At 27.5% G+C, this 25909-nt stretch overlaps 2 protein-coding genes across 2 annotated transcripts in view; both read right to left on the reverse strand.

Moving 5' to 3' along the window:
* Positions 1-25909, reverse strand: part of LOC135930405 (signal transducer and activator of transcription 5B-like) — a 95118-nt gene that overhangs the window by 63708 nt on the left and 5501 nt on the right. The gene's annotated exons all lie outside the window — the stretch shown is intronic.
* Positions 14587-15402, reverse strand: LOC135930203 (piggyBac transposable element-derived protein 3-like). Its single transcript, XM_065466984.1, has one exon. The coding sequence runs from the start codon at positions 15400-15402 to the stop codon at positions 14587-14589; it is 816 nt and encodes a 271-aa protein (XP_065323056.1).

Below are 25909 nucleotides of genomic sequence, written 5' to 3' on the forward strand. Positions count from 1 at the left end.
ATCCATCAAAGAGGAAGGAACAAAAAGGATGATTCAAAATTAAAATCTAAAATTATACAGCTACTAGAACATAATGGATTGACGATAAAAAATATAGTGGAGAATTTACCACCTCATCTCAAAATGAGTTATTCGGGAATATCTAGATGCCTTAAATCAATGGGATGGAGCAGGAAAAGGGTTGGAAAAGAGCCCGATAGACGGAATTCCTCAGATGTTATAAATATTCGTAAAGAATATTGCCTAAATATGATGAACGTGCCATTTCAAAATATATTCTATTTAAATGAAACAGGCTTCAATTCCCACGTCATTTCCCACTATGGATGGGCACCTCTGGGTAAGAGGCCATCCTTCAAACTCCCTCCTTCAAAGGGGAAAAACGTATCAGTTTTATGCACCATAGGAAATAATGGTTTCAAAAAATACATGATTATAGACGGGGCATTTACATCAATAAAATTCTAAACTTACCTGGATGAATTATCATACATTTTTACCGTTGAATTCGCTAATAATAATGGATAATGCGCCCATTTACCGAGCTCATATAATAACAGAAAACTATGAAAATATATTATATCTTCCACCCTTTTCCCCTCAATTAAACCCTATTGAGAATTTTTTTGACGTTTTGAAAAATCAGTATCGTTCTATATCAAACCCAATAACAGAATTCATATAATTGAGGCAATTACTAGCCTATTACTTAATTTCACAGCCCTCTATTCACATACGATACGATATATCGAAGAGGGAATCCGATCTATTCCTTTAACAATTAATTTAATAAATTATTACACTAGATTATTATATAATATAGATATATTTTTTCGTTATATTATGTGCAATACAAATTTTTGTTTCTTACTATAATATATATCGTAATTGTAATTAAATAATTTGATATGTAAAAAATTCTAAAATAATCACTAAAAAAATAATAGATTTATTTATACACTATATTTATCTTATAAGTTTATGATACAATATCTTAATGATATATGGACCTCATATTCTTTAAGTAGAAAACAACAGACTAAATAGATAATACCAACCAACAAAACCTATTTGACTATTCATTTACTATATCAATGACCAATTAAAATAACCTTAATCAACAACGCCATCTTTTTTATATACATCAGAAATAACATCTCCTACAGCAATTACAAATTCACCTTAACATCATCATTATGTCACCCAACCTTAAAATTGAATTTAGCAGGCAAACAATTGAAGCAATTATAAATTCACCTTAGCATCATCCATCAAGATGGTTACAGCACATTATTATATCTTCAGGCATTTATGACATTTGACACTCTTTTCAAAGAGAAACAATAGATTATATAAAGTAACATCTTCTACAGCAACCACAAATTCACCTTAACATCATCATTACGTCACCCTACCTCATAAAATTGAATCCAACAATATAACACAGAATGTTATAAAGGAAAACTCATTTGAATCTTAACAACAATTATGTACCAACAATAAATCAGGTCTATTTCCTCTATTAAATCAAACATGTCTATTCTTCAAGAGGCTTCAATTCCAAAGAAAGGGATAATCTAACTTCAAACATTAATATTCAAAAGTCTTTCTTCTCAACCCACCCAATTGAGACTCAAGGATTGCCTCCCTTTTTTTTCACCAGAAGTTACCTCACATATCTTACTTTCTTATTTTTTTCACTACTTATTTTTAAAACTTATTAAACAGCTTGTTTTTAAAAATAACTTTTAACCTTCAATTAGTTCAACACATATACTATATCAATAAATTTACATATAGACTTTTTATTATTTAACATTATAACCAATTTAACACTTATATTATACATTCATGAATTTCCATATTGATTTATCTTATAACATTTAAATATTCAATAAATCCACATATTATTTTTTTAAACAACATTTAACCTTTCAATTAATTTAACACTTACATATATATTTATTTTTTCTTTCATTCACAACTATAATCACATATTCTCTTTTTACATGCACATTTTTTCTTTGTACACATTTATTCCTCACAATTGAACCAAAATTAATTTTTTTTACTTTTTCATTTATATACTCTTCAAGACTCAAATTCTCTTACATTGCTTTTTATATCCCCATCAATACAAAATAATATTTCTTCTCCCTTTCATAGACATACCCAAAAATAATTTTTTTTTTCCCCTTTTATATATTTTTTCTTTTTAACAACATTCAACCTTCCAACTAATTTAACATTTACATATTATCTTTTTTATCTTTCATAATCACAGCTCTCTTTTTACATGCATATTTTTTTCTTTGTACACATTTATTCATCACAATCAAACCAAAATTTTTTTTTTCTCTATCTTATATATATATTCTTCAAGACTCAAATTCTCTTACATTCCTTGTAATATCCCCATTAATACAATATAATTTTTCTTTTCCCTTTCATAAACATACCCAAAATAATTTACTTTTTTTCCCCCTCTTATATATATTCCTCAGTCTCTCAATCTTTTATTTACTTTAACCATTACATTTATTAAAACAAATAACCAACCTCTATCAAACACCAACCAACCCCAACAACCTTTATGCCCATTCTTTCCTCTCATATTTAATAACCTTATCTTTACAACATCATTATTATCTGCAGATTATTTCATTCACAACCTTTCTTTATCCACATAATGGTACACTGTCCCGCATGCTCTAAAAACATAAAAATCACCAAAGCATCGTTTGTCCTAAGTCCAAGAAGCGTTTTCCTCCTCCCTTCCTAAATCCTCTTTCCATTTTTTCTACTCACAGCCACTCTTCCACCTCATCCAACAACGTCTACATACCAACCACATCAAACACATTTATTCCCCTCCAACCAACCACCCATGGCGACATTATCAACTTCCTAAAATCCGACAAACCTCCCATTATCTCTAGAATTCCTAAAGGCTCCAGAGTACAAGTAGCCAAAGCCCTCTCCACATGCCTTCCATCATTATTAAATAACTTCTCCTCCCTCGATCATTGGCTCAAACTCTTGACATTTTCCTTCACGACTCTCCAACCTCCCAATCCAGGGATTCAGAAATCTCTAACCCAACAAATTAAAGACGCAACCTTACATCCCCTCACCCTCACAACCACAACATCCTCTCATGTACCCAAAAAACTTTCCAGCCTACAATTAAAGGCAAAGTTAATTTCCAACAAAATTAACAACTTAAACATCAAATCCGCTCTTCGCTTAGTAGCTTCTGATGATTCATTTGCCACTAGTGACGAAGAAAGTTTCAACAGATTCAAACTAAAGCACCCCTCCGGAGTAGATTTCATACCTCCACCTCCTCCCAATATTTGCCCTTCTGATTTCACCCCCGCCGAGGTGCGCAAATCTATTCTATCCTTCCATCACGACTCTTCTCCAGGTTACGATGGGCTTCGTCCCATCTTCCTCCAGGATCTCACATCCCCCCTCATAGTCAACCAGGTCCCGATTTTACAAAATTTAACAACATTTTGTTACAAAATAGCACACGGCCTCGTTCCCGAGTCCATCAGACCACTCTTATTCGGTGCTAAACTAATCGCACTCGAAAAACCTAATAAGGATATCCGCCCAATTGCACGGAACCGTATTTCGCCGTCTTGTCGCTAAGCTAATATCTTCCAAAATTAAGGATAACGCAGCCTTAATTCTAGCACATCATCAACTTGGAATTGGCATCCGAGGAGGCTGCGAAATAGCTACACACGCTACTCGTATCCATCTCCAAACCAACCCAAGTAACGAAATCCTCGTTAAAATTGATTTCTCTAACGCCTTCAACTCCATTAGCAGCTCTCACTTTCTCCCACAAATGTACCACTCATTCCCCACCTTTTCCCAATTCTTCCATTCTTGCTACTCCAAGCCATCTCATCTCCAATTCAACAACTATTTACTTTCATCATCTGAAGGGATCCAACAAGGCGATTATTTGGGATTGATACTTTTCTGCATTGGAATCAACGAAATGGTCAAAAACATTTCTTCCAACTGCAATCTCCCACTGCATACTTGGTACATTGATGACGGAATACTCTGTGGTCCCCCTAACGAGGTTGCTAAGGCACTTACCATCATCAAAACACATTCCCACGCTATCGGTCTCTCACTCAACGAACAAAAAACTGAGATCTGCCCATTTCATTGCTCCATCCCATTCAACCACAACTTCCACACAACCGAACTCTCATCCCTCAGTCATCTCTGCTCTCCAGTCGGTGGCCTGGAATCCATCAATCACTTCAACGCATCATCCAGCTTACTTCATTTCAAAAACATCTTTAAGTTTCTCCCTCCACATCAAGCTTTATTTCTCCTCAAAAACTTTTATTACATTCCTAAAATTCTCTACGCCCTTCGATCCACCTCAATTTTCAAATTCCCCGACTCATTAAAATCTTTTGAAATCTCCGTCAAATCTCTCGCCGAAGTGATCCTTAATCTCCGCTTTAACTATAATTCATGGTTACAAGCATCACTTCCATGCAAGCTCGGGGGTATCGGCTTAAGCTCACCTCTAACTCTTGCCATCAGTGGTTTAATCGCCTCTCGTCTTTCATCCGATTCACACATTAGCCAGCTTCCTTCACGACGACGATCTGACAGTTTTTAACCAATTGAACCAAGGATCTGGTCACGAGTTTCTAGAAACCATACTCTCCAACAACCTCGATTTGTTGCTCACTGCTGACGAGCTAAGATTTGCTATTGGACTACGGCTCAATTGCGAAATTGTTCTTCCGTACCAATGCAAACATTGCGAAACCAGCGTCGACAGCAAGGGTAGGCACTGCCTCCATTGTCGCTTTTGTCGTGGCCGCTTTTCACGGCACACCAAATGCAATGACATCATTTTACGCGCCCTCAAATCAGGAGGCATTCCATCTAGACTAGAACCAACCGAAATTTTCAGAACTGATGGAAAACGTCCTGATGGAATGTCCTTGATCCCCTGGTCAAGGAGTCAGCTCCTGGTTTGGGACTTCACCTGCATTGACCCAAATGCACCTTCTAACCATAACGTCGATGCCCTCGCCCTCGCTGAATCCCGCAAAACCATAAAGTACAGTTCATTAGACCCTCTTTCTTATTCATACCCATCGCCTGCATCATTCTCACCACCTTCGGTAGCAAAGCTCAACGTTTTTTCAAAGATTTAGGCAAACGGATCAGCGAAAAACCGACCAGTCTAAGGAATCCCTTTTCTTACGCCAAAGACTTGCTACCACCATCATTCGTTCTAACTATCTAAGCTTCATCTCTTCCATTGAATAACCTTCATTTTCCAAGCTTCCTTTTTTTTATCCCCTATCCTTTCCCGTAAATTCTATTTCTACAATTTTTCACCTTTATATTTTACCTTTTTTAAAAAATTAATTATTTGCTAATACATTTTGACATCATATCATATCAGTAAATATTCAAATAAAGTAACCCATGACCGGAAAAAAAGAGAGAAAAATAAATATTTTTTGATCTTTTATTATGTAAATAAAATCTACATTAAATAAAGATTTCACAAGTCATTTTCGAAACTTTAATATAAGAAAGGTAAATTTGATAGAAAATAAAATAAACAATGAAGAAATAGGTTAAAAAATGATCATATGAAAAAAGGGGTAGGTCTATAAGTCGAAAGGCTTGGTAATACGAAAGGCTAAAAAATATTATTGAAAATAAAAATAACAAAGAAAATGATTAATGAGATATTTGAGTGATTTATTGCTTTTTTAGAGAAAAAATACTATAATAACATTACATTATAATATATTAAAAATATGGAAATTTTAAGATCTTTTCAATTTTTTTATTAATTCTTTGAAATAATTTGCGGTTTTTAAAAATTAATTTTATTATATTAATTTTTAAATTAATATTTTTAATTAAATTAATATTTAGTTATGATTTTATATATTAAGTAAGTATAAATATATTGTAATTACTTGATAAAGAAGTAAATGAGAAACATAAATTTTTTAAGGTATTTTTAATTTGAGAAAGCATTTAAGAGGGGAAAAGCTAACATCTTAAACGTAATTTTAAATATAATTATATCATTAAACTCAGAATTTAATTCTCTATCCAAAACCGTATCAGGTCAATTCAGCGAAACTTTTATCGCGAAACACATTTTCGCGAAACTTTTATCGCGAATGTCGTTTATCGCGAAGGAATTTTATAGCGAAGGCAATATCGCGAAACCAATTCGCAATTTTTTCCGCGAAACTTTTATAGCGAAGACAATATCGCGAACTTATTATCGCGAATTTATTTCTGCGAAACCTTGACCGCGAATACTTTATAGCGAATACATTATAGCGAAACTTTGATCGCGAACTCGTTATAGCGAATTTATTTCCGCGAAACTTTAACCGCGAATACTTTATAGCGAATACATTATAGCGAAACTTTGATCGCGAACTCATTATCGCGAATTTATTTCCGCGAAACCTAAACCGCGAATACTTTAGAGCGAATAAATTTTAGCGAAACTTATAGCAAAACTTTAATCGCCAACTCTTTATAGCGAATTTTCTACCGCGAATGTATGTGCGCGAAATTATAAAATTACGAATTCATTTTAAGTGAAATTGATATATTCAATATCAATTTACCAACCGAAGTTTCTTAAATCATAAACGCGAATGTTTTAAGAATATTTTATTACGTATTGTTTATTTAATAAGCATGTAACATTTATCTGATGTGATACAAAATACATTACTCTTTCTGGTCTCACTCACTCATGGTTGTAAGTATGGAGGGGACATTTTGGTTTAAGTTTTTACAAGAATAAGTTAACCCCCCCCCCTTCCCGTGTGCTTTATGTCATTTAAATAAAATTTTCTGATATACCTTTTTTCCAATCTAGATGAAAAATTATATAGAAAGCTAAGAATTTTTTATTGATTTTCTCAGATTATTTTTAAAAATTATAGAAAATTTTACTGATAATTAATGCCTCCTAATTATAATTTTTAGATAATGCACATCGATATAACTTTCTGATATAATATAAACTAATTTATTTGAATCCTCTCCTTTTTCTTCTTTTCGCATTTTAATAAATAGAAATAACTGCAAAGTTATGATTATCAAAAAAAAATTCAAAATATTCTATTGGATTACATTGTAATATTTATGAAGAATAAATTATGGAAATAAATCATTAGATCTTCAGTTATTTTAGTTTTTTATTTTTGCTGATTTCACAAGTCTAACTAAACAATATAAAAATTAAAAAAACGTATAATAGTTTTCATCATTTTATAAAATAATACCAGTTCAATTTAAATCAGGCGTTTTTATGAAAGCACCGCTAAACGCTCCTTCTCAATTTGTAAGCACTTTTACTCATTTTTTCTAATAAAATGGAATTAAAATAAATTAGGATTTTTTGAAAATAAATAGAAAATGTTCCAAATCAAGAAAATAAAGATATTCCAATATCAGGAAGGCTTATATTTACATTTTTATTTAATTCTTTCATAATATTCGAACTTCTTTAAATATCATGTTTAAGATATTTATATCTATAATTACCATAATAATTTGATAATTCTGAGCAATTTCTTTATCGCTTCAACTTGTGTATCAGAACAGTGGCATAGACAGGATTTATATACTTAATATCATCGCCGTTAAATTTGGCGACTGTATAGTTCTACGAACTAATTGTAAATTATATCAATATTTCTTGCTTTATTAGTACCAATTGAGTACTTAAACGAGTATAATAGCTAGTAAAAGGAAAAAAACTATTAGTAACAAAATTTTGGCAAATCTATGATTTAAGCAACTGAAATAATTTATTCCGAAAATTTCATCGATGTTCCTTATTAATTATAATTTAATTCGTTTAGACAGTATAAAGAAAAAGTTTATTTGCAAAATAAGAAAAATTGCCTAATTCAGGCATTATTGATAGAATGGAAAATAGCTGGTTTGCGCTAATATTTATTAATTCTTCAGTCATTTTTTTCACACACAAAAAGGCAACCGTGCTATAAGAAAAATAAAATCTATATCACCCATTAAAGCGTAAAATCAACCAAATTTCCGGAAGCAATAAATCTGGAACTTAAATCAATAATTATTACATTGATTCTTCAATTCATTTGGTAGATAGTTTTTGACAAAATAAGATAAAATTGCCAAGATTAACAACATGCGAAAACAAACAAATATTTTTAGGTAAGCTCTACTATATGAAATGCCAGATTATTACTTAGTATTACATCAATCAGTTTTTCCAGTCAATAAACAAAAACTAGTTTTAATAAGCGAAATAGACAATAGCAAACCTTTAAGTATGAACCAAAAAGTATTAGAATTTCAAAAATTTGAAACATTATAAGATTAAACAAAGAATCTAAAGAAGGCAATTATAATAAAAAAAATTAAATGAAATATCTTAAAAAAATATTACTATATTTATTTATAAAATCAACTTTTTTCCTATTTCAAAATATGAGGATTTAAAGATACTCGATATTTTAGCCAAAAGAAAATTAAGCTTGGAAACTTTTCCGACAGATGACATAACTTGCTGCAAGTTTGGAAAATGTTATATCAAAATGAGAAGGATTGGTTATGGTAAAATTTAAAACAATTAGGATAGCTAATTATTTTCATCAAGTGAATAGGTTGAGCTATTGTTTAATAACGTAATATTAAGTGCGCTTAACCTCTTTGAGAAGCGTTCCGTTTTATAATTATAATTTGTAAAAAAAATTGTGAAAATGGATTATAAAATAAAATGATGGTATTGTTTATTCCTAGATTTGTAAGATTTTTTTATGTTGTTTTTTAAATAAGAATTTTCTTTAGACTATGGAAGGAGTTTTATCAATTTACAAGAAAGTTTTCATTAATCATATTTCCCAGTGAGGGAGGTTTAGCTCTTCCCCTTTGTCTACGCCACTGTTTAAAACACTTATTTAAAAACGATTTTATAAACTGTAAAATCCAAGCTGATAATAGTTATTCTTACCATATTCTCCATAATTAATAATAAATCGTTTATAATTACATTAGCATTTTAATTATTTCATCTAAAACCGCATACAATTAAAATAAAGCCTAGCGAAGAATGATTTTAAAATTATTGGTGGATGTTTTAGAGAAAATAACTCAAAATTCCTATAAGTTCTTTGTAATAAGTGAAAAGGTATGACATCTCATATACATTTCTTACGTAAATTTCTTAAATCTAGTTTTCATAAAAAAATTTAGATTTATTATTATTCAGCGAAATTTTTTAATTTTTAATGCCACTCTTCGCGGGTAAATAAAAATATTTTTTAAAAAAATATAACCAAAAAAAATGATGTATTTTAATTTTAGTTTTATTTTTATTATTCAATGACATGCACATGAAGCCACCTAAGCTCAATTACATTGTTATCAAATCAAATGAGAATATAGTATATTTAAAAAAGTTAACAAAATGCCAATATTTAAATAATTATGAACCTTAAGGAATTTTAGAGCTATAATATAACAAAATTAATTCAATCAATTTTTTTTCCATCGTAACTTGAACTGCGAACTCAGAGGAGCATCATTGAAATTAGAGGGGGGATAGTTAGTTATGAAATAATTATCATTATTTGAATAAAATTGGAAAGGGATGAATTGTATTTTCTTTTTTTAATTATTTTTATTTAGTAGGTGGTTAAAAGTTTTGAGAGGGTTGATATCATTTATAGATATGTATACAAGCCCCTGATTATATTCTCCACAGTCCTTTTCTTAAGTTAAAATAGGAAATGGTATAGCGTATTATCTTATTTTAATAGATCCCTTTAGGCCATATTTTTTGATATCTAATTCACATTTAGAATAAATATCCTTACAAAATAAATTTAATTATAAAAAGTTTTTTAAAAATTGATTTTTTTATTTATTGAATATGTGAAGAAAAAAGTAGAGCATTGTCATATCATATCGTCTAAGCCAATAGTTTGTTTGTTAAATATATAACTGAAGTGTAAAATTTTAAAAGAATCACTGATTTGGACAAAGACTGGTTAAAAATAATCATGGGAAAAAACATCGGACAAAAACATCCCAATATAAAAAAATTTACATGCTTTAATGAATAAAAGGAAAATGTAATCCTCATTTTAAACTTTGCCCTTTAGTGTAATACTTGAGTATTTATAATAATATTTTACTAATAATGTTGCTCATCAAAAGTGATCATATTTGTAAGGGAAAACAACTATATGACTCAAGGGGTAGGAATATGAAATTTAAAATAATTTTATAATGCATGACGAAAGGTAGTTATTTTTGAAATATTAATCGTAGGATTGATGTGGTAGAGAAAGATCACATATAAAAGAATTTGTAAATATCCTCATAAAATCTGTATCTTGACGAATGAGTCGGTATGTAGCTTGCTAAATTTTATACCAAAGTAGACCTTCCTATATTTTTGTCACAAAAAATATTGCAAATATAAAAAATTTGAGCCTATAATATAAAAACAAACAAAATTTTTATTATTGTATTTTATAAGACTCTGAAATAAAGAGGAAAGAATGGCGAAAATATTTATAATTTATAACCAAGGGAATGGCACCAGCCAGACGAGAAATTTTTTTTTTTTAAATTTCGGCAATACTTTTTTTTAATAGTTATAATTTATCAATTATGTCATTAATTATTTGTTAATTTTTATAAGTGTGGCTATATTTTTATTATATTTTAAAATTATTTATTCAATAAGAACCCAAATCAAAATATTATATTTAAATTAATTGAGATTCATGCCGAGATATTATACTAAATCACGCCCTCCCCCCTTCCCAAATAAACAGAAAAGATAAAAAGATATCTATAAAGATCGTAAAATATAACTCGAAATATTTTGATCACCACCTGTAGTATGCCTAATTCTCTTATTATATTACATACTTCATTAAATTCACTATGAGTAAAATGCTCTCCTTAATATTAGGAACTCAATAAATAGCAGTATTGTGATCACATGTATTTATATCGTTTTTTCTTTTTCAAACATATTTTTATATTCAGATCTTATAGAATATTTGAATATATGACCAGGTCAAATATTCCCCCGTTTAATTGACCCGTCCTAGTCATTTGACTGGTTAATTGACTGACTGCTAACCCTGGCCAAAATTGATTGATAAATTTATAAATATTAGGTCTAGTGTTGTTAAACGGCTTATTTTGAGCCGATTTTTAAAAACGGCTAACTCAATATTTTAGCCAGAAAAATATTGCCTAAGCCTTGAGATTTTTTAATAGATGTTCAAACCTTTGTTCCTTCTACAAACAAAATCTTCAGTCTTGCTTAATATTATTCAGGATGAAATATTGAGTTAGTCGTTTTTAAAAATCGGCTCAAAAAGAGCCGTTTAACAACACTAATTAGGTCATCAGACATTAAATAGGAATGCTACCCAGATATCAATTTCGCCAGTAAATATCAAGATTTAACTAATAAACTCAATGATTAATATATTGATAAAGCTGAGTTCCTTGTGCGCGATTATTATAAAATAAGAACTTCGAAGAAAAGGATAGGATAGCGAAAAAGTGTATTGCAATAACAAATTTCATAAACCAGATCTAAGTTTATTAATCATTATATAAATTTTTTAAGGTTAAAAGAAAATTACAAACTATCATTGTGAATCAATCTTCAACCTATTTTAAAAAAATATTATTCAAATAATTTAATTATAAAAAAGTGATTCAAAATAAATTAGTCATTATTAGCAATTATCGCGATATTAAATTCTCTATAATATCTTCGCGATATATGTTTCGCGATAATAACTTCGCTATAAAATTTTCGCGATTAAAGTTTCGCGATAATGTAGCTTTAAAGGTTTCGCGATAAAGATTTCGCTATAAAATTTTCGCGATAAAAGTTTCGCGGTAATGTATTCGCATTAAAGGTTTCGCGATAAAGGTTTCGCTATAAAAAATTCGCGATATTTGTTTCGCGATATTGTATTCGCGGTAATGTATTTGCTATAAATGTTTCGCTATGAAAAATTCGCGATATTTGTTTCGCGATATTTGTTTCGCGATATTGCATTCGCGTAATAGTATTCGCTATTATGGATTCGCGATAAAAGTTTCGCTATAAAATCCATTCGCGATAAACGACATTCGCGATAAAAGTTTCGCGAAAAAGTGTTTCGCGATAAAAGTTTCGCTGAATTGACATGGAACCATCCAAAACCGCTTAGATGTATTTTTTTATGTTTCCGGTTCATAAAATAATTTTTTTGTCGCGAAAGCCTTTTAACGGGGAAAGGCTAACATCTTAAACATAATTTTAAATATAATTATATTATTGAACTCAGAATTTATTTCTCTATAGATATATTTTTTTACGTTTCCGGTTCATAAAATAATTTTTTTGTCGCGAAAGCATTTTAACGGGGAAAGGCTAACATCTTAAACGTAATTTTGAATATAATTATATGATTGAACTCAGAATTTAATTCTCTATCCAAAACCGCTTAGATGTAATTTTTTACGTTTCCGGTTCACAAAATAATTTTTTTGTCGCGAAAGCATTTTAACAGGGAAAGGCTAACATCTTAAATGTAATTTTAAATGTAATTATATTATTGAACTCAGAATTTAATTCTCTATCCAAAACCGTTTAGATGTATTTTTTTACGTTTCAAGTTCACAAAATAATTTTTTTGTCGCGAAAGAATTTTAATGGGGAAAGGCTAACATCTTATATGTAATTTTAAATATAATTATATCATTAAACTCAGAATTTAATTCTCTATCCAAAACCGCTTAGATGTATTGGATATTTGCCTAAAGAGGACTAAGCAGGTTAAGTTAAAAATCATGGGAGTTGACAGATTATGTATCTCCTTGCCCTTAGTTTTTAAAAAATAAATAGAATAAGGCTAAATATTGCATATATATAGTAAGCATATAATATCTATTCTGAGTTGAATGATATAATTATATTCAAAATTACGTTTAAGATGTTAGCCTTTCCCCGTTAAAATGCTTTCGTGACAAAAATATTATTTTGTGAACCGGAAACGTAATAAAATACATCTAAGCGGTTATGGATAGAGATTTAAATTCTGAGTTCAATGATATAATTATATTCAAAATTACGTTTAAGATTTTAGCCTTTCCCCGTTAAAATGCTTTCGCGACAAAAAAATTATTTTATGAACCGGAAACATAAAAAAATACATCTAAGCGGTTTTGGATAGAGAATTAAATTCTGAGTTCAATGATATAATTATATTTAAAATTACGTTTAAGATGTTAGCCTTTCCCCTCTTAAATGCTTTCTCAAATTAAAAATACCTTAAAAAATTTATGTTTCTCATTTACTTCTTTATCAAGTAATTTCAATATATTTATACTTACTTAATATAAAAAATCATAACTAAATATTAATTTATTAAAAATATTAATTTAAAAATTAATATAATAAAATTAATTTTTAAAAACCGCAAATTATTTCAAAGAATTAATAAAAAAATTCAAACAATCTTAAAATTTCCATATTTTTAATATATTATAATGTAATATTATAGTTTTTTTCTCTAAAAAAGCAATAAATCAGTCAAATATCTCATTAATCATTTTCTTTGTTATTTTTATTTTCAATAATATTTTTTAGCCTTTCCTATTACCAAGCCTTTCGACATATAGACCTACCCTGAAAAAAAGTGTTTATAAAAAGTTTCGGGATAATATTATATACTTAAAATATTTTTATTCTTATAATTATCGTCTAAGGGGAGAGGAATAATTTTATTTTTTTTGGATATAAAATTCATTGTTTTTTAAATATAAATAATTTTTTTTTACCAAGGCGGGGGGGGGGGGGGGGGGGGGGGGGAGGGAATATTTTTATTTTAATTTAACCCATTAATGGTCAAGATTTTTCTAGTGGATAAAAATGCTCAATTTTTTCAAATTATATTGATTAATGCTCAAATATGATATTCTAAAAAAATCAGCCAAAAAAAATAATCCTAAATAGAAAATCTAGCCTGGTGCATATATGCACCGTTAACCATTAAGAGGTTAAAAAAGATAAAAATTATATAAAATACTATAAGATCAAAAAAACAACAAATATCTTTATTCTTTTTTTGTAATTTATAATAAAAACGAGAAAATGTTTATATATTATGAAAATCCTTGAAACATTTAATATGGAGTGCGATTTGACATGTTTGGCACATATATCTTGAGTGCGTATGGCAATATCTGCATCTTCGTCTTTTTCCATCTATAATTTTGGATAAATAATGTCCAGATGAATCAATAGGGTTTTCACACTGTAATGCAAACTGGCTGGCGTGACCTGTACTTGAATTTTTTTCAATTTTTACTGGCGTTCGAAGGAGGTAGTTAGTAACTTCTCGTCTAAATGCAAGCAAACTCTTCTTGTCATCTCGATTCACGAATTTCCAGATTTTACATGAATTTACCAAAGCTACATCAATAAAATTGGTGAATATTGGCCACCACCATTTTTTTCCTCTTATTTTTATTCTATATGTAGATATTTAGATTATCACATAGATCAACTCCACCCATGTGTTTGTTATAAGCAGTTACCATATTTGGCTGAGGAATTTTTATTTTAGAAGATATTTTCTTAGAATACCTTGAAACATTAGAAAGCAAAGAGATAGTGTGGCATGTCGATGCAACGGTCACCACCGAATTATCATTCCAACGAACTACAAATATTTCGTTTAATTTTTCAAACCTATAATCATAATATCCTCTTTCTTTTTTTGCTACAACCTTTATAGATTCAACTGGGCAATGCTCTATTCTATTGTCCCTCACAGTTCCAGTTGCAAAATATCCCATTTGTTTTAAGTATGACAAGAGTTTAAATGATATAAAGAAATTATCAAAATATATTTTATGATAATTTGGTTTTTGCAATGCCTTTAATAATTTTATGATTACATTTCCACCTAATCCATATTCATATTTATTTTCGCTTTTTCCTTGATATATATCAAATGAGAATACGTAACCGTCGGAAGAGGCCAATATCCAAGACTTGTATCCGAATCTAATTGGTTTTCCTTTTATGAACATTTTGCAAGAATGTCTTCCTCGATATGGTATCATCTGTTCATCTATTGATAAATGATGTTTAAAAATTCCGAATTGCTGAAATTTATTATTCAATATATTAATGTAAGGCCTAACTTTATAAAATCTATCATGTATATCTATTTTAGTATTGTCTGCCAAATGGATATTATATTTCAAATTTCGAAATTGTAATTGGGTCATTGTATCCCGGATTATTGGAATAGAAATATCGCTGTCATTAGACCAGTACATTCTTTCTTGTGGGAGAGAATGATATCAAGTAAATAATAGAATTCCAATAAATCTCTGAATATCTTGGATGTGGATGGTTATGCATATGTTAGGTCTATTCATTTGTTTAGCATAAATATTACTTTGTTCTACAATTAGGGAATATAAGTCTTCGTCGAAAATTAAACAAAATATATCTGATGGACTTTTACCATGTAAATCATTTTCAAGTTTTATTACATCTTCCTTTTCTCCATTGAAAGGGCTTGAAGAATATATTGCATCCGTTTTTCTCCATTTTAAATTGTGAGAAATTCGAGAATAGCTTCTTGTAGAATATGGTTCTGGAAGGTCGTCATCAACTGAATTATGAATCTCCAATTCTCCAGCTGTATCTGAAGGCAAAACTCCGACATTTGTTAAGTCATTTTCATCGAAATCTTCTTCATCACTAACTGCAGAGGGGTTTGGCGGAATTATAACCATATCTCTTTCTTCAATTGGTTCCTCTTCAAAAAGTTGAGCAAGCGCTTGTTCAATTGTTAGAAAACGTTTCATTAAAAAAATTTATTAAAAATTAAATATCTAGACAAATTATTTTCGTAGAATCTTGATTTTTTTATTAGTCATCTATTATTTTGTAATTTTGATTGAATTGACAAAACAGGTGCATAATATTTTATAGAAATATAATAAAATCTTCAGAAAGGAAGAGGCTAAAAATAATTTTAAACTTTTGAATATTTATGAACCTAATAATTTCATATAATTTGATCGGGATAAAAAATTATAATAGGAACAATATATTATTCGATTTAATCTCAGGGGAAAAAAATTTTTTTAAATTATTTTCAAAAGGTCTTTTTTGGGTATAAAATTTTTTTAAAAAATTCTTAAGGGGCTCGAGCCACCCACCCCTCCCCTTCCCACCCTTAGTGACGGTAGTGGTTTTAAGTATAATATAAAAAATTATAATTCATTATGTTAAATTTCATTTGTTTGAATTTTTTTAAATAATATATACTGCTAGATGGTTAACGGTGCATATATGCACCAGTCAACTTTATGTGGTTACTTACTAAAATATTAATTATTTAAAAATTCAAAAATGATTGATAAATATTGATATATCTATAAAGAATATATACACACTAGTTTTCATCGAAATAATTTTATAATATGCTCGTGAGATCACTTAGAAAATTTTGCATTTTAGACCTCATAAATTCGCAAAGTTTGAGGGTTTCTTAGGGGCATAAAAAAATATTTTTTTCATATTTTTCTTTTCCAGTTTTAAGGTACAATGTCTGAACTATATAAAAATCTTTTTTATTATTTTTAAAAAAAAAACTACTATGTTAAAATAAGGTATATAGGAGGTGGTGCATATATGCACCGTTAACCAGTAACGGGTTAAGAAGAGTTATTAATTTTTAGAATATATTGATGTAATAAAAAGATTAATTTTAAGAATAGTATTGTAATTGTAAAATTTTAAATCATGATTTAAATCAGAGACCTGTAGAGGTACCATTTGCAAGGTCCTGCCGCGATTTTTTTAAAAAAAAGTGGGGCCGAATATTTTTTAAGAAAATTCGGGCCGGGTCGGGTGGGCCTCAGAAATTTTTTTATATAAATTTATCAATTTTATGATTAATTATTTATATAAAATTTAAATATTTTATTTTATTTATAGAAACTAGATACCATATAATATATATCGTTTAATTAGAAAAATTAAAATCAATTTCTGTATTAAAATTAATTCGAGCCGGGCCGGTAAATTTTTTTTAAAAAAATTTCGTTCCGTCCGAGGTAAACTTTTTTAAAAATATTTTGGGCAGAGCCGGGCCTGAAAAATTAGGCCCGATGCAGATCACTATCTCAAAGCTATTATTTGAATATTTTGTTATACAATATTATAACCTTCTTATAGCAATTATATTGAAGTCAATATAATTGCAAAATATTAGAAGTTAAATTATATAATTATAAAATAGTATAGGGGAAACTAGGGTTAGGTAAACCCCGGGACTTGGAAAACTATTTAATCTCATTTTAAAATTAAGTACATTAAAAGGTTAAAATTTTATCCTAATATAGTTTTCATTAATAAATAATTAATAAAAATTAAAATTCTGTCGTAAATTTTTTTGAAATTCTAGATAAAATTTTTAGAATTGACGTGTATGGTTTAGCAAACCTCGCCAGCTCTAAATTGACAAATCATGATTGAAATAATATCTAGATTTCATAAATTACTCATAAAACTTATTCAAATTATTGAAGAGTTTATAAACCTTTCAATAAAATTTAAAATATATAAATTATTATATATTTGTTAATAATAACGGGCGTAGACTAAAGTCTCGTTTCAGCAAAAAAATTAAAAAATAAATATTATGACAATTGTCATTTTCTATGGTACATCTTCACTGAAATTTTATTTTAACATCTTTACAATACATATTTTTACCTATTTGTTTTAAAAAAAATTCAAAAAGGATAAAAAATAACGATTATAATTGTAACTTATGGTACATCTTCACTGAAATTTTAATTTAACATCTTTACAATATATATTCTTACCTATTTACTTTAAAAAAATTCAAAAAAGTTAAAAAATAACGATTATGCCAATTGTCACTTTTCTATGGTATCTTCACTAAAATTTTAACTTAACATGTTTACAATATATATTTTTACCTATTTGCTTTGAAAAAATTCAAAAAAGTTAGAAAATAACGATTATGACAATTGTCACTTTTTTATGGTACATCTTCACTGAAATTTTATTTTAACATCTTAATATATATTCTTACCTATTTACTTTAAAAAAAGTTCAAAAATAACGATTATGACAATTGTGACTTTTCTGTGCTATCTTCACTAAAATTTTAACTTAACATGTTTACAATATATATTTTTACCTATTTGCTTTGAAAAAATTCAAAAAAGTTTTAAAAAGTTCAAAAATAATGATTATGACAATTGTCACTATTCTATCGAACATCTTCACTGAAATTTTATTCTAACATCTTTACAATATATATTTTTACCTATTTACTTTAAAAAAATTCAAAAAATAACTATTATGACAATTGTCATTTTTCTATGATAAATCTTCACTGAAATTTTATTTTAACATCTTTACAATATATATTTTTACCTATTTGCTTTGAAAAAATTCAAAAAAGTTCAAAAATAAAGATTATGACAATTGTCACTTTTCTATGGTACATCTTCACTGAAATTTTATTTTAACATCTTTACAATATATATTTTTACCTATTTACTTTAAAAAATTCAAAAAAGTTAAAAATAATGATTATGACAATTGTCACTTTTCTATGATACATCTTCACTGAAATTTTATCTTAACATCTTTACAATATATATTCTTACCTATTAACTTTAAAAAAATTCAAAAATAACGATTATGACAATTGTTACTTTTCTATGGTTCATCTTCACTAATATTTTATTTTAACATCTTTACAATATTTATTCTTACATATTTACTTTAAAAAAATTCAAAAAAGTTCAAAAATAACGATTATGACTTTTCACTTTTCTATGGTATCTTCACTAAAATTTTAACTTAACATGTTTACAATATATATTTTTACCTATTTGCTTTGAAAAAATTCAAAAAAGTTAAAAAATAACGATTATGCCAATTGTCACTTTTCTATGGTACATCTTCACTGAAATTTTATTTTAACATCTTTACAATATCTATTTCTACCTATTTACTTTAAAATTATTCAAAAAAGTTAGAAAATAACGATTATGACAATTGCCACTTTTCTATGGTACATCTTCACTGAAATTTTATTTTAACATCTTTACAATATATATTCTTACCTATTTACTTTAAAAAAATTTAAAAGTTAAAAAATAACGATTATGACAATTGTTATTTTTCTATGGTAAATCTTCACTGAAATTTTATTTTAATATCTTTACAAAATATATTTATACTTATTTGCTTTGAAAAATTTAAAAAAGTTAAAAAATAACGATTATGACAATTGTCACTTTTCTATGGTACATCTTCACTACTGAAATTTTATTTTAACATCTTTACAATATATATTTTTACCTATTTACTTTAAAAAAAATTAAAAAATAACGATTATGACAATTGTCACTTTTATATGGTACATCTTCACTAAAATTTTATTTTAACATCTTTACAATATATATTTTTACCTATTTACTTTATAAAAATTCAAAAAAGTTAAAAAATAACGATTATAACAATTGTCATTTTTTATGGTACATCTTCATTGAAATTTTATTTTAACATCTATACAATATATATTTTTACCTATTTAACTTTAAAAAAATTCAAAAAAGTTCAAAAATAACGATTATGACAATTATCACTTTTCTATGATAAATCTTCATTGAAATTTTATTTTAACATCTTTATACAATATATATTTTTACCTATTTGCTTTGAAAAAAATCAAAAAAGTTCAAAAATAACGTTTATGACATTTGTCACTTTTCTATGGTAAATCTTCACATAAATTTTAACTTAATATGTTTACAATATATATTTTTACCTATATGCTGACTAAATAGATCAACTTAGTCGACTAAATTAGTCATTTTAGTCGACTAAATTAGTTGTTTTAGTCGACTATATTAGTCTTTTTAGCAGTGTTGTTAAACGCTACTTTTAAAAGTAGCGCGCTACCGCTATCGTTTTCAAATGAGTAGCGCGCTATTAGCTACTTTTTATGCTATTTTGATTTTTTTTTTATATTTTTAACGCAACTTTATTTCCACAAATAAAATATTGGTATAAAAACATGACTATAATTTGTTACATATATATATAATTTATTTATTATTGCCCTTTAATAATAATAACATTTCGGTACTGTCATCCCCAGTCTAGAGCGACGATCAGAAAGTATAAGTTGCCATACTAAATAATCATTCAGAACTAGCGCAACGCAGTATTAAATTTAATAAACACACTTTTTATATGAAAAAAATTATCAAAAATGAGTATTTTTAGATTTAAAAAAGCATCTAGAGGTTCAATAATATTACTATTATTTATTTCAAAAAAATCGTATATGGAAGGCCGCGGTTTCGATCTTGCTATAGTATTAGTATCGTGGTTAGGCATGGCATTTTTTAACGTTACCATCAGCCTATCAAGTTGCCCTTTCGATTCATTTTTAGATTTTTTGGATCAATCCAATGTGTGGTCACTCCTAAATAAGCTCTAAAAATATGAATATCATATTATAAATCAGAAAATAAACATTTTTACCTTCTATTGTGCGTACAGCAATCTAATGTTGTACAGATGTAGGAGACATCTGATAGATTTAATATTAAGCTATCCAAAATTCTTGCCATCAATGTCTGCCGGCAAAATATCTTGGTACGTGGAGAAAAAGTGTTTATCATCTTTATAAAAGAACCATTATCTATCAAGGATAATGGTTGAACAGTATCTATTATAAAGTTCATTATGACTTTGTCAGCCAATTTTTGAGATACACCTGGTGTTGATGAATCCGGCTTAATTTTGTTTGAATTAAATTTAATTTGGAAGTGGATGTATCTCCTTCCATTACCACAAAACTTTTGAGATATTTTTTTAATCTCTTTATAATTTGAGGTGTGAACAGTCTAAAATTATAACAGTAATACTTAGAATAAAAAATATGTAAGAGATAGTACATAAAAATGATTGAAATATATAAAAAAATGATTGGTCTTTGATTAAAATCTATTTTAAAAATTAAGGATTGATATTAAATTTGTATAATATATTAGCTTTAAATGTTTTTCCAAATTAAAGCTGCTTGTATGATTTGAGGATAAAATTTTGCGACACATCTTGCATCGAAACCGATATCCAGTAGTAATTTTTTCTTCAAGATTAAATTATTTTTTGAATTTTGGGAAAGGATAATCTATATTTTTCTCATTTTCCTAAGAAATTTCGCTATCTTCAACAATCTCACACATTTTTAATAACTAGATTTATAATGCTAACTAGATTTATAATGTATATTCTTAAATATAAATTTAAATTTCAAAATTAAATTAAATTAAATAAAAGGATTATCATTTTTAGATTTAATAAAAAATATATTTTAATAATTTTTAGATGTATTTATATGTAAAATTGAAAGTAGCGAAGTAGCGCGCTACTTCCGAGCTACCGCTATCGTTATTTTCTAAAAAAAGTAGCCCGCTAAAACTACCGCTACTGAAAAAAGTAGCGCGCTATTTTAACAACACTGCTTTTTAGTACTATATTAGTCGTTTTAGTCGACTATATTAGTCGTTTTAGTCGACTATATTAGTCGTTTTAGTCGACTATATTAGTCGTTTTAGTCGACTATATTAGTCGTTTTAGTCGACTATATTAGTCGTTTTAGTCGCCTATATTAGTCGCTTTATCACTATAAATATCGGATCAGTATTTTAGTAATATCGGATTGGAACGGTGAAAAATTTGTGGATCGGCACAGCTCTAACCAAGTTTCATCTATTTTAAAAATGGTTGTCCGAATAATTGGATGACTTGTCATAGAATTACCCTCTTACAAAATAATATTTACACGATAATTATAATTTAACTAAAACTTGATTAAGAATTTATTTATATTTTATATTTTGTTTGCATCACAATAAATTTGTCATAATAAAAATCGATAGATTATAGATGTTGTGCGTGACCTATGAGAAATAAATTTAGTTATTTAGGAGTGGGACAGGAAATGATTTAAGAACTAAGTTATACTAACAATCTTGGAACTAAGAGTGCCCAAATAAATTATAAAAAATGTAATTTATCTTTTAAAATATGTAAGGCTGCCGACCTCTCCACCAATTCATTCAGCGTAAATAAAAAATCGTGGCTCCAGGTTGAGACTTCGGCGCACAGCTCTTGTGAGTACTTTTTCCAAATTTAAAAATAGCCCTCAGTAAATGATTTAAAATAAAATATTCAGAATCCAAATCGATTCCATCTACACTACGACATATGAATTGCAAAATTGAACAATGTGTCATTTTTTCACTTTGAATGTTCAAATTCTCCGGAACTAATAGAGCTAGAGCAATAAAATTAACATATCTAGTCAATGCATAAAATTTCAGTTGAAAGATGTTAGAAATCGTCTTTTTTTTATAAATGAAAAAATCCTTTATATTCACAATAAAAATAAATAAAAATTTTATTTGTAGCATATATAATAATACACAAATATGTATCTAATATAATTAAAAATAAATTTAGCCCAACTTTTTAATTAACACTAATTTTGTTCAAGAGGTTTAAGAAGAAAATACTGATTATGTTAACCCTCTAATGACCTGTATGACTAATGGAGGATAAAATTTTGGGTGCATTTAAATCATTTAAGAAAGACACTTCTGATGATATCTATCACCACTTATGACATTACCATATTTTATAATATTATTCCTCATGCAATTGACCCTAGCATATTTGGAGCTCGCTAAATAAAATGAAGTAAACCAAATAAGTATTTCAGAACTGCTATGAGTCAGTATTCTGGAGAATAATTTCTAAAATTATAAATCATTGTTTGGTCTATTTATTAAAACCTAATCATCACTGATTTAATAATAATGGCGGATGCAAACCAATCCTTTGTTTTTCCAAAGCAGTTTACCAATGAAGCATTTTTTTTATTTTTCCAAGCAAAATAAGATAGTAATTTGCCAAATTATTTTATTTGGTATGATAAAATATTTTTTTTTAAAACTAGCATCAACAAAGCACTAAGTCGCCTAAATAAATTAGCCACTATTTAATCGTTAATAAATAAAAATCTTTTGTTTTTATTAACGATTAAATGGTAGCAAACCAGGTAAATTAAATGAAAAAACAAATCATAAAGTTTTGGTAAAATAATGTTTTCGGCTTTCATATTTAATAATGTCTCGAATCTTTGTTGAAGTACCGAATATAGCATTTTTGTTGGTGTGATAATATAAAAATAATCTTAATCTTCAGTAGAAAGAATGTTTTCCTCTTGTGACCTAGCCCAGTGCAAATTTGGAAACAGGCTTCGAATAGAAAAAGATAGTAAATTTGTCTTTCATTTTCCATATTTTTTTTAAACTCTTATTATTTTATGCAGAATTTTTGAAATTGTGGTATTTTAAATATATTTACGTATATTTAATTCAAGTTAGAAACCTACAACAATAAAGTCTTCCAACTCAACCCAACCTACATGAAGATGAACATTTTCTCAATCCAAGCCAAAATATTTTTTCTAGAGGTGTACCCATATTTTTTATCAAATCGGATCGGGCCGATATTTCACTTAAAATATCGGTCGACCAATATTATAAAATTTTCCGATCAAATTCGATATGAAATGGCGTCTTTGACAAAAATAAAATGTTATAAAATTTTTAAAAAAGGTTATATCTAATAATAATTAATTAATAAACATTCTGCCATATTGTTATTTTATTTTGCGCATTGTTTATAAAAGTGTGCGATAATCTCTTCAGAATGACCTCTGATAAATTGAAAATTTTTTCTAAAAAGAAATCTTCGATTATATTAATTTAAATATTTATTTCAAATTTCATGAAATATTTGTTTATTATTTATTATGTATATAGATTAATGTTATTACTTATATTATATAAAAGTGATTTAACAATAAAAATATTTTATATACTTTTAGAATTGCAATTGAATTGAATATAAACTATAATTGATCATTATAATAATATGACATAAGTTATGGTATAGTTAAATTATAGATGTTATACTAATAAAAAGTATATTAAAAATTAAAACCATTGGTATCTTTACAGAATACAAAATTAGATATTCGGATCGGCAGCCAATATCAATTTAATATCGGGAATATCGGATAATTTTTTCCAAGAAAATTCCCAACCCCGCCAAATCCTAACGTAAAATTAAGTCCATAATTCCAAGCAAAGTCGATCTGAAATCAAAATATATAAAAAGTTAAGCTAGATTTTTTTATATTTTTATAGCTTATACAGGCCGTAGACACGGGAGGGTCAGCCCTCCCCAAAAAAAATTAGTCTCCATAATTATTTCCAGCCGCTCAAATTTAAAAAAAATTTTTGTAATATATTATTTTTATATTTTTAAAATAAATTTTAAATATTTATTCAAAAACATGTCTAGTTTGTAAATTTCTTTCTTTTATTTTTATCCAATAATAAATCATCATTCATTCATTCATATTTTATCATTTTCATGTGTGTTTGTATATCACATTATATAGGCGCTTAATCACGTTAAATTATACTTATTTCAATGATAATTATTTTATTTATTATGGTTCAATCACAATATTATTATTATAATATAACCAATTATTTAAAACAGCGGTAAATATTTTAGAATTATGAAAAAAATACTGAGAACAACAATTTTGGTAAGCCAACAAATTAACCGTAATAAGGTTACGTTTAATCAATGGTGATCCAAAGTAGGCTTTAACCTTCAAAGAATATCAATTGAAATTTGTCGATCCAACTGCATATCAAAATGGGTCATTAAGCCCCGCCAACCATACCTAAATATATTATTTTAAATTATTTTTTTAATTTCTCTTATTATAATTATATATTTTTATATAGAATAAGATATAGTATGTCAACTATATTTTAATATTCTTTTAAATACTATTTTCATCATTGTTTTGTTATATTTTTATAACTGTGCATTGAAGTTTTTTAAAAATGAAAGTGATACTATAATTTCTACTATCTTAAATCAATATTTGATTTGATCCTATTTCATAGCATATAGGTGCTACCTTTCATGGGATTGGTTCAATAAAAATTATGGATGCTGCAAAAGATGAAAACATAATTTATTCTTCTGGACTATTTATAGCAATGTTTCTTGCACCATCCAAAAAGATCCTGGATTAAATTATTATGAAATACTAAAAAATGCCCAACATACATCATCCCAGATTCAAAAGGAAGTAAAGATATTGTGCTTTAAATATCTCAGAAAAATATAACAAAAGTGAGTGACTTTTTTTTTATCTTAAGGCTGATGAGGTAAAAGATGCATCAGAAAGTAAAAACTACTGTTGTTAAAGTTACTTTTGAAACATAATTAGTTACAGTTATTAGACATTGGTAAAAATATAACTAGTTATTAGTTACAGTTACATTATAAGTTACTTTTTGGTTCTTATAAATTTTAAAATGGTCTATCAATGCTAAAAATGGGTCAGGTTATGTATTAGAATTAATGATTTTTTCACTCAAATATTTGCAAATATGATATTTATATATACAGTTGTTGCAAATTATTTTAAACTTATTGCAAATATATATTTTTTAATGTTAATTCAAATAGAACTGAATAATATTGGAGTTTTTTTGTCAAGAAAATTGTGATAATAAGAATAATAAGGAAAGGGTATTAGATAATTTATTTTTTATTTAATTATATATGCATGCATCGTATTGTATAATTTGGAAAACACTTTAGATCATA

Source organism: Gordionus sp. m RMFG-2023, chromosome 5 (assembly GCF_954871325.1).
Source record: "Gordionus sp. m RMFG-2023 chromosome 5, tfGorSpeb1-WG-v2, whole genome shotgun sequence".
NCBI lineage: Eukaryota > Metazoa > Nematomorpha > Gordioida > Chordodea > Parachordodidae > Gordionus > Gordionus sp. m RMFG-2023.

What these genes read in the sequence shown, in the direction of transcription:
- LOC135930203 (XM_065466984.1), bottom strand. Translation starts at nt 15,402, where the DNA reads ATGTACTGGTCTAATGACAGCGATATTTCTATTCCAATAATCCGGGAT.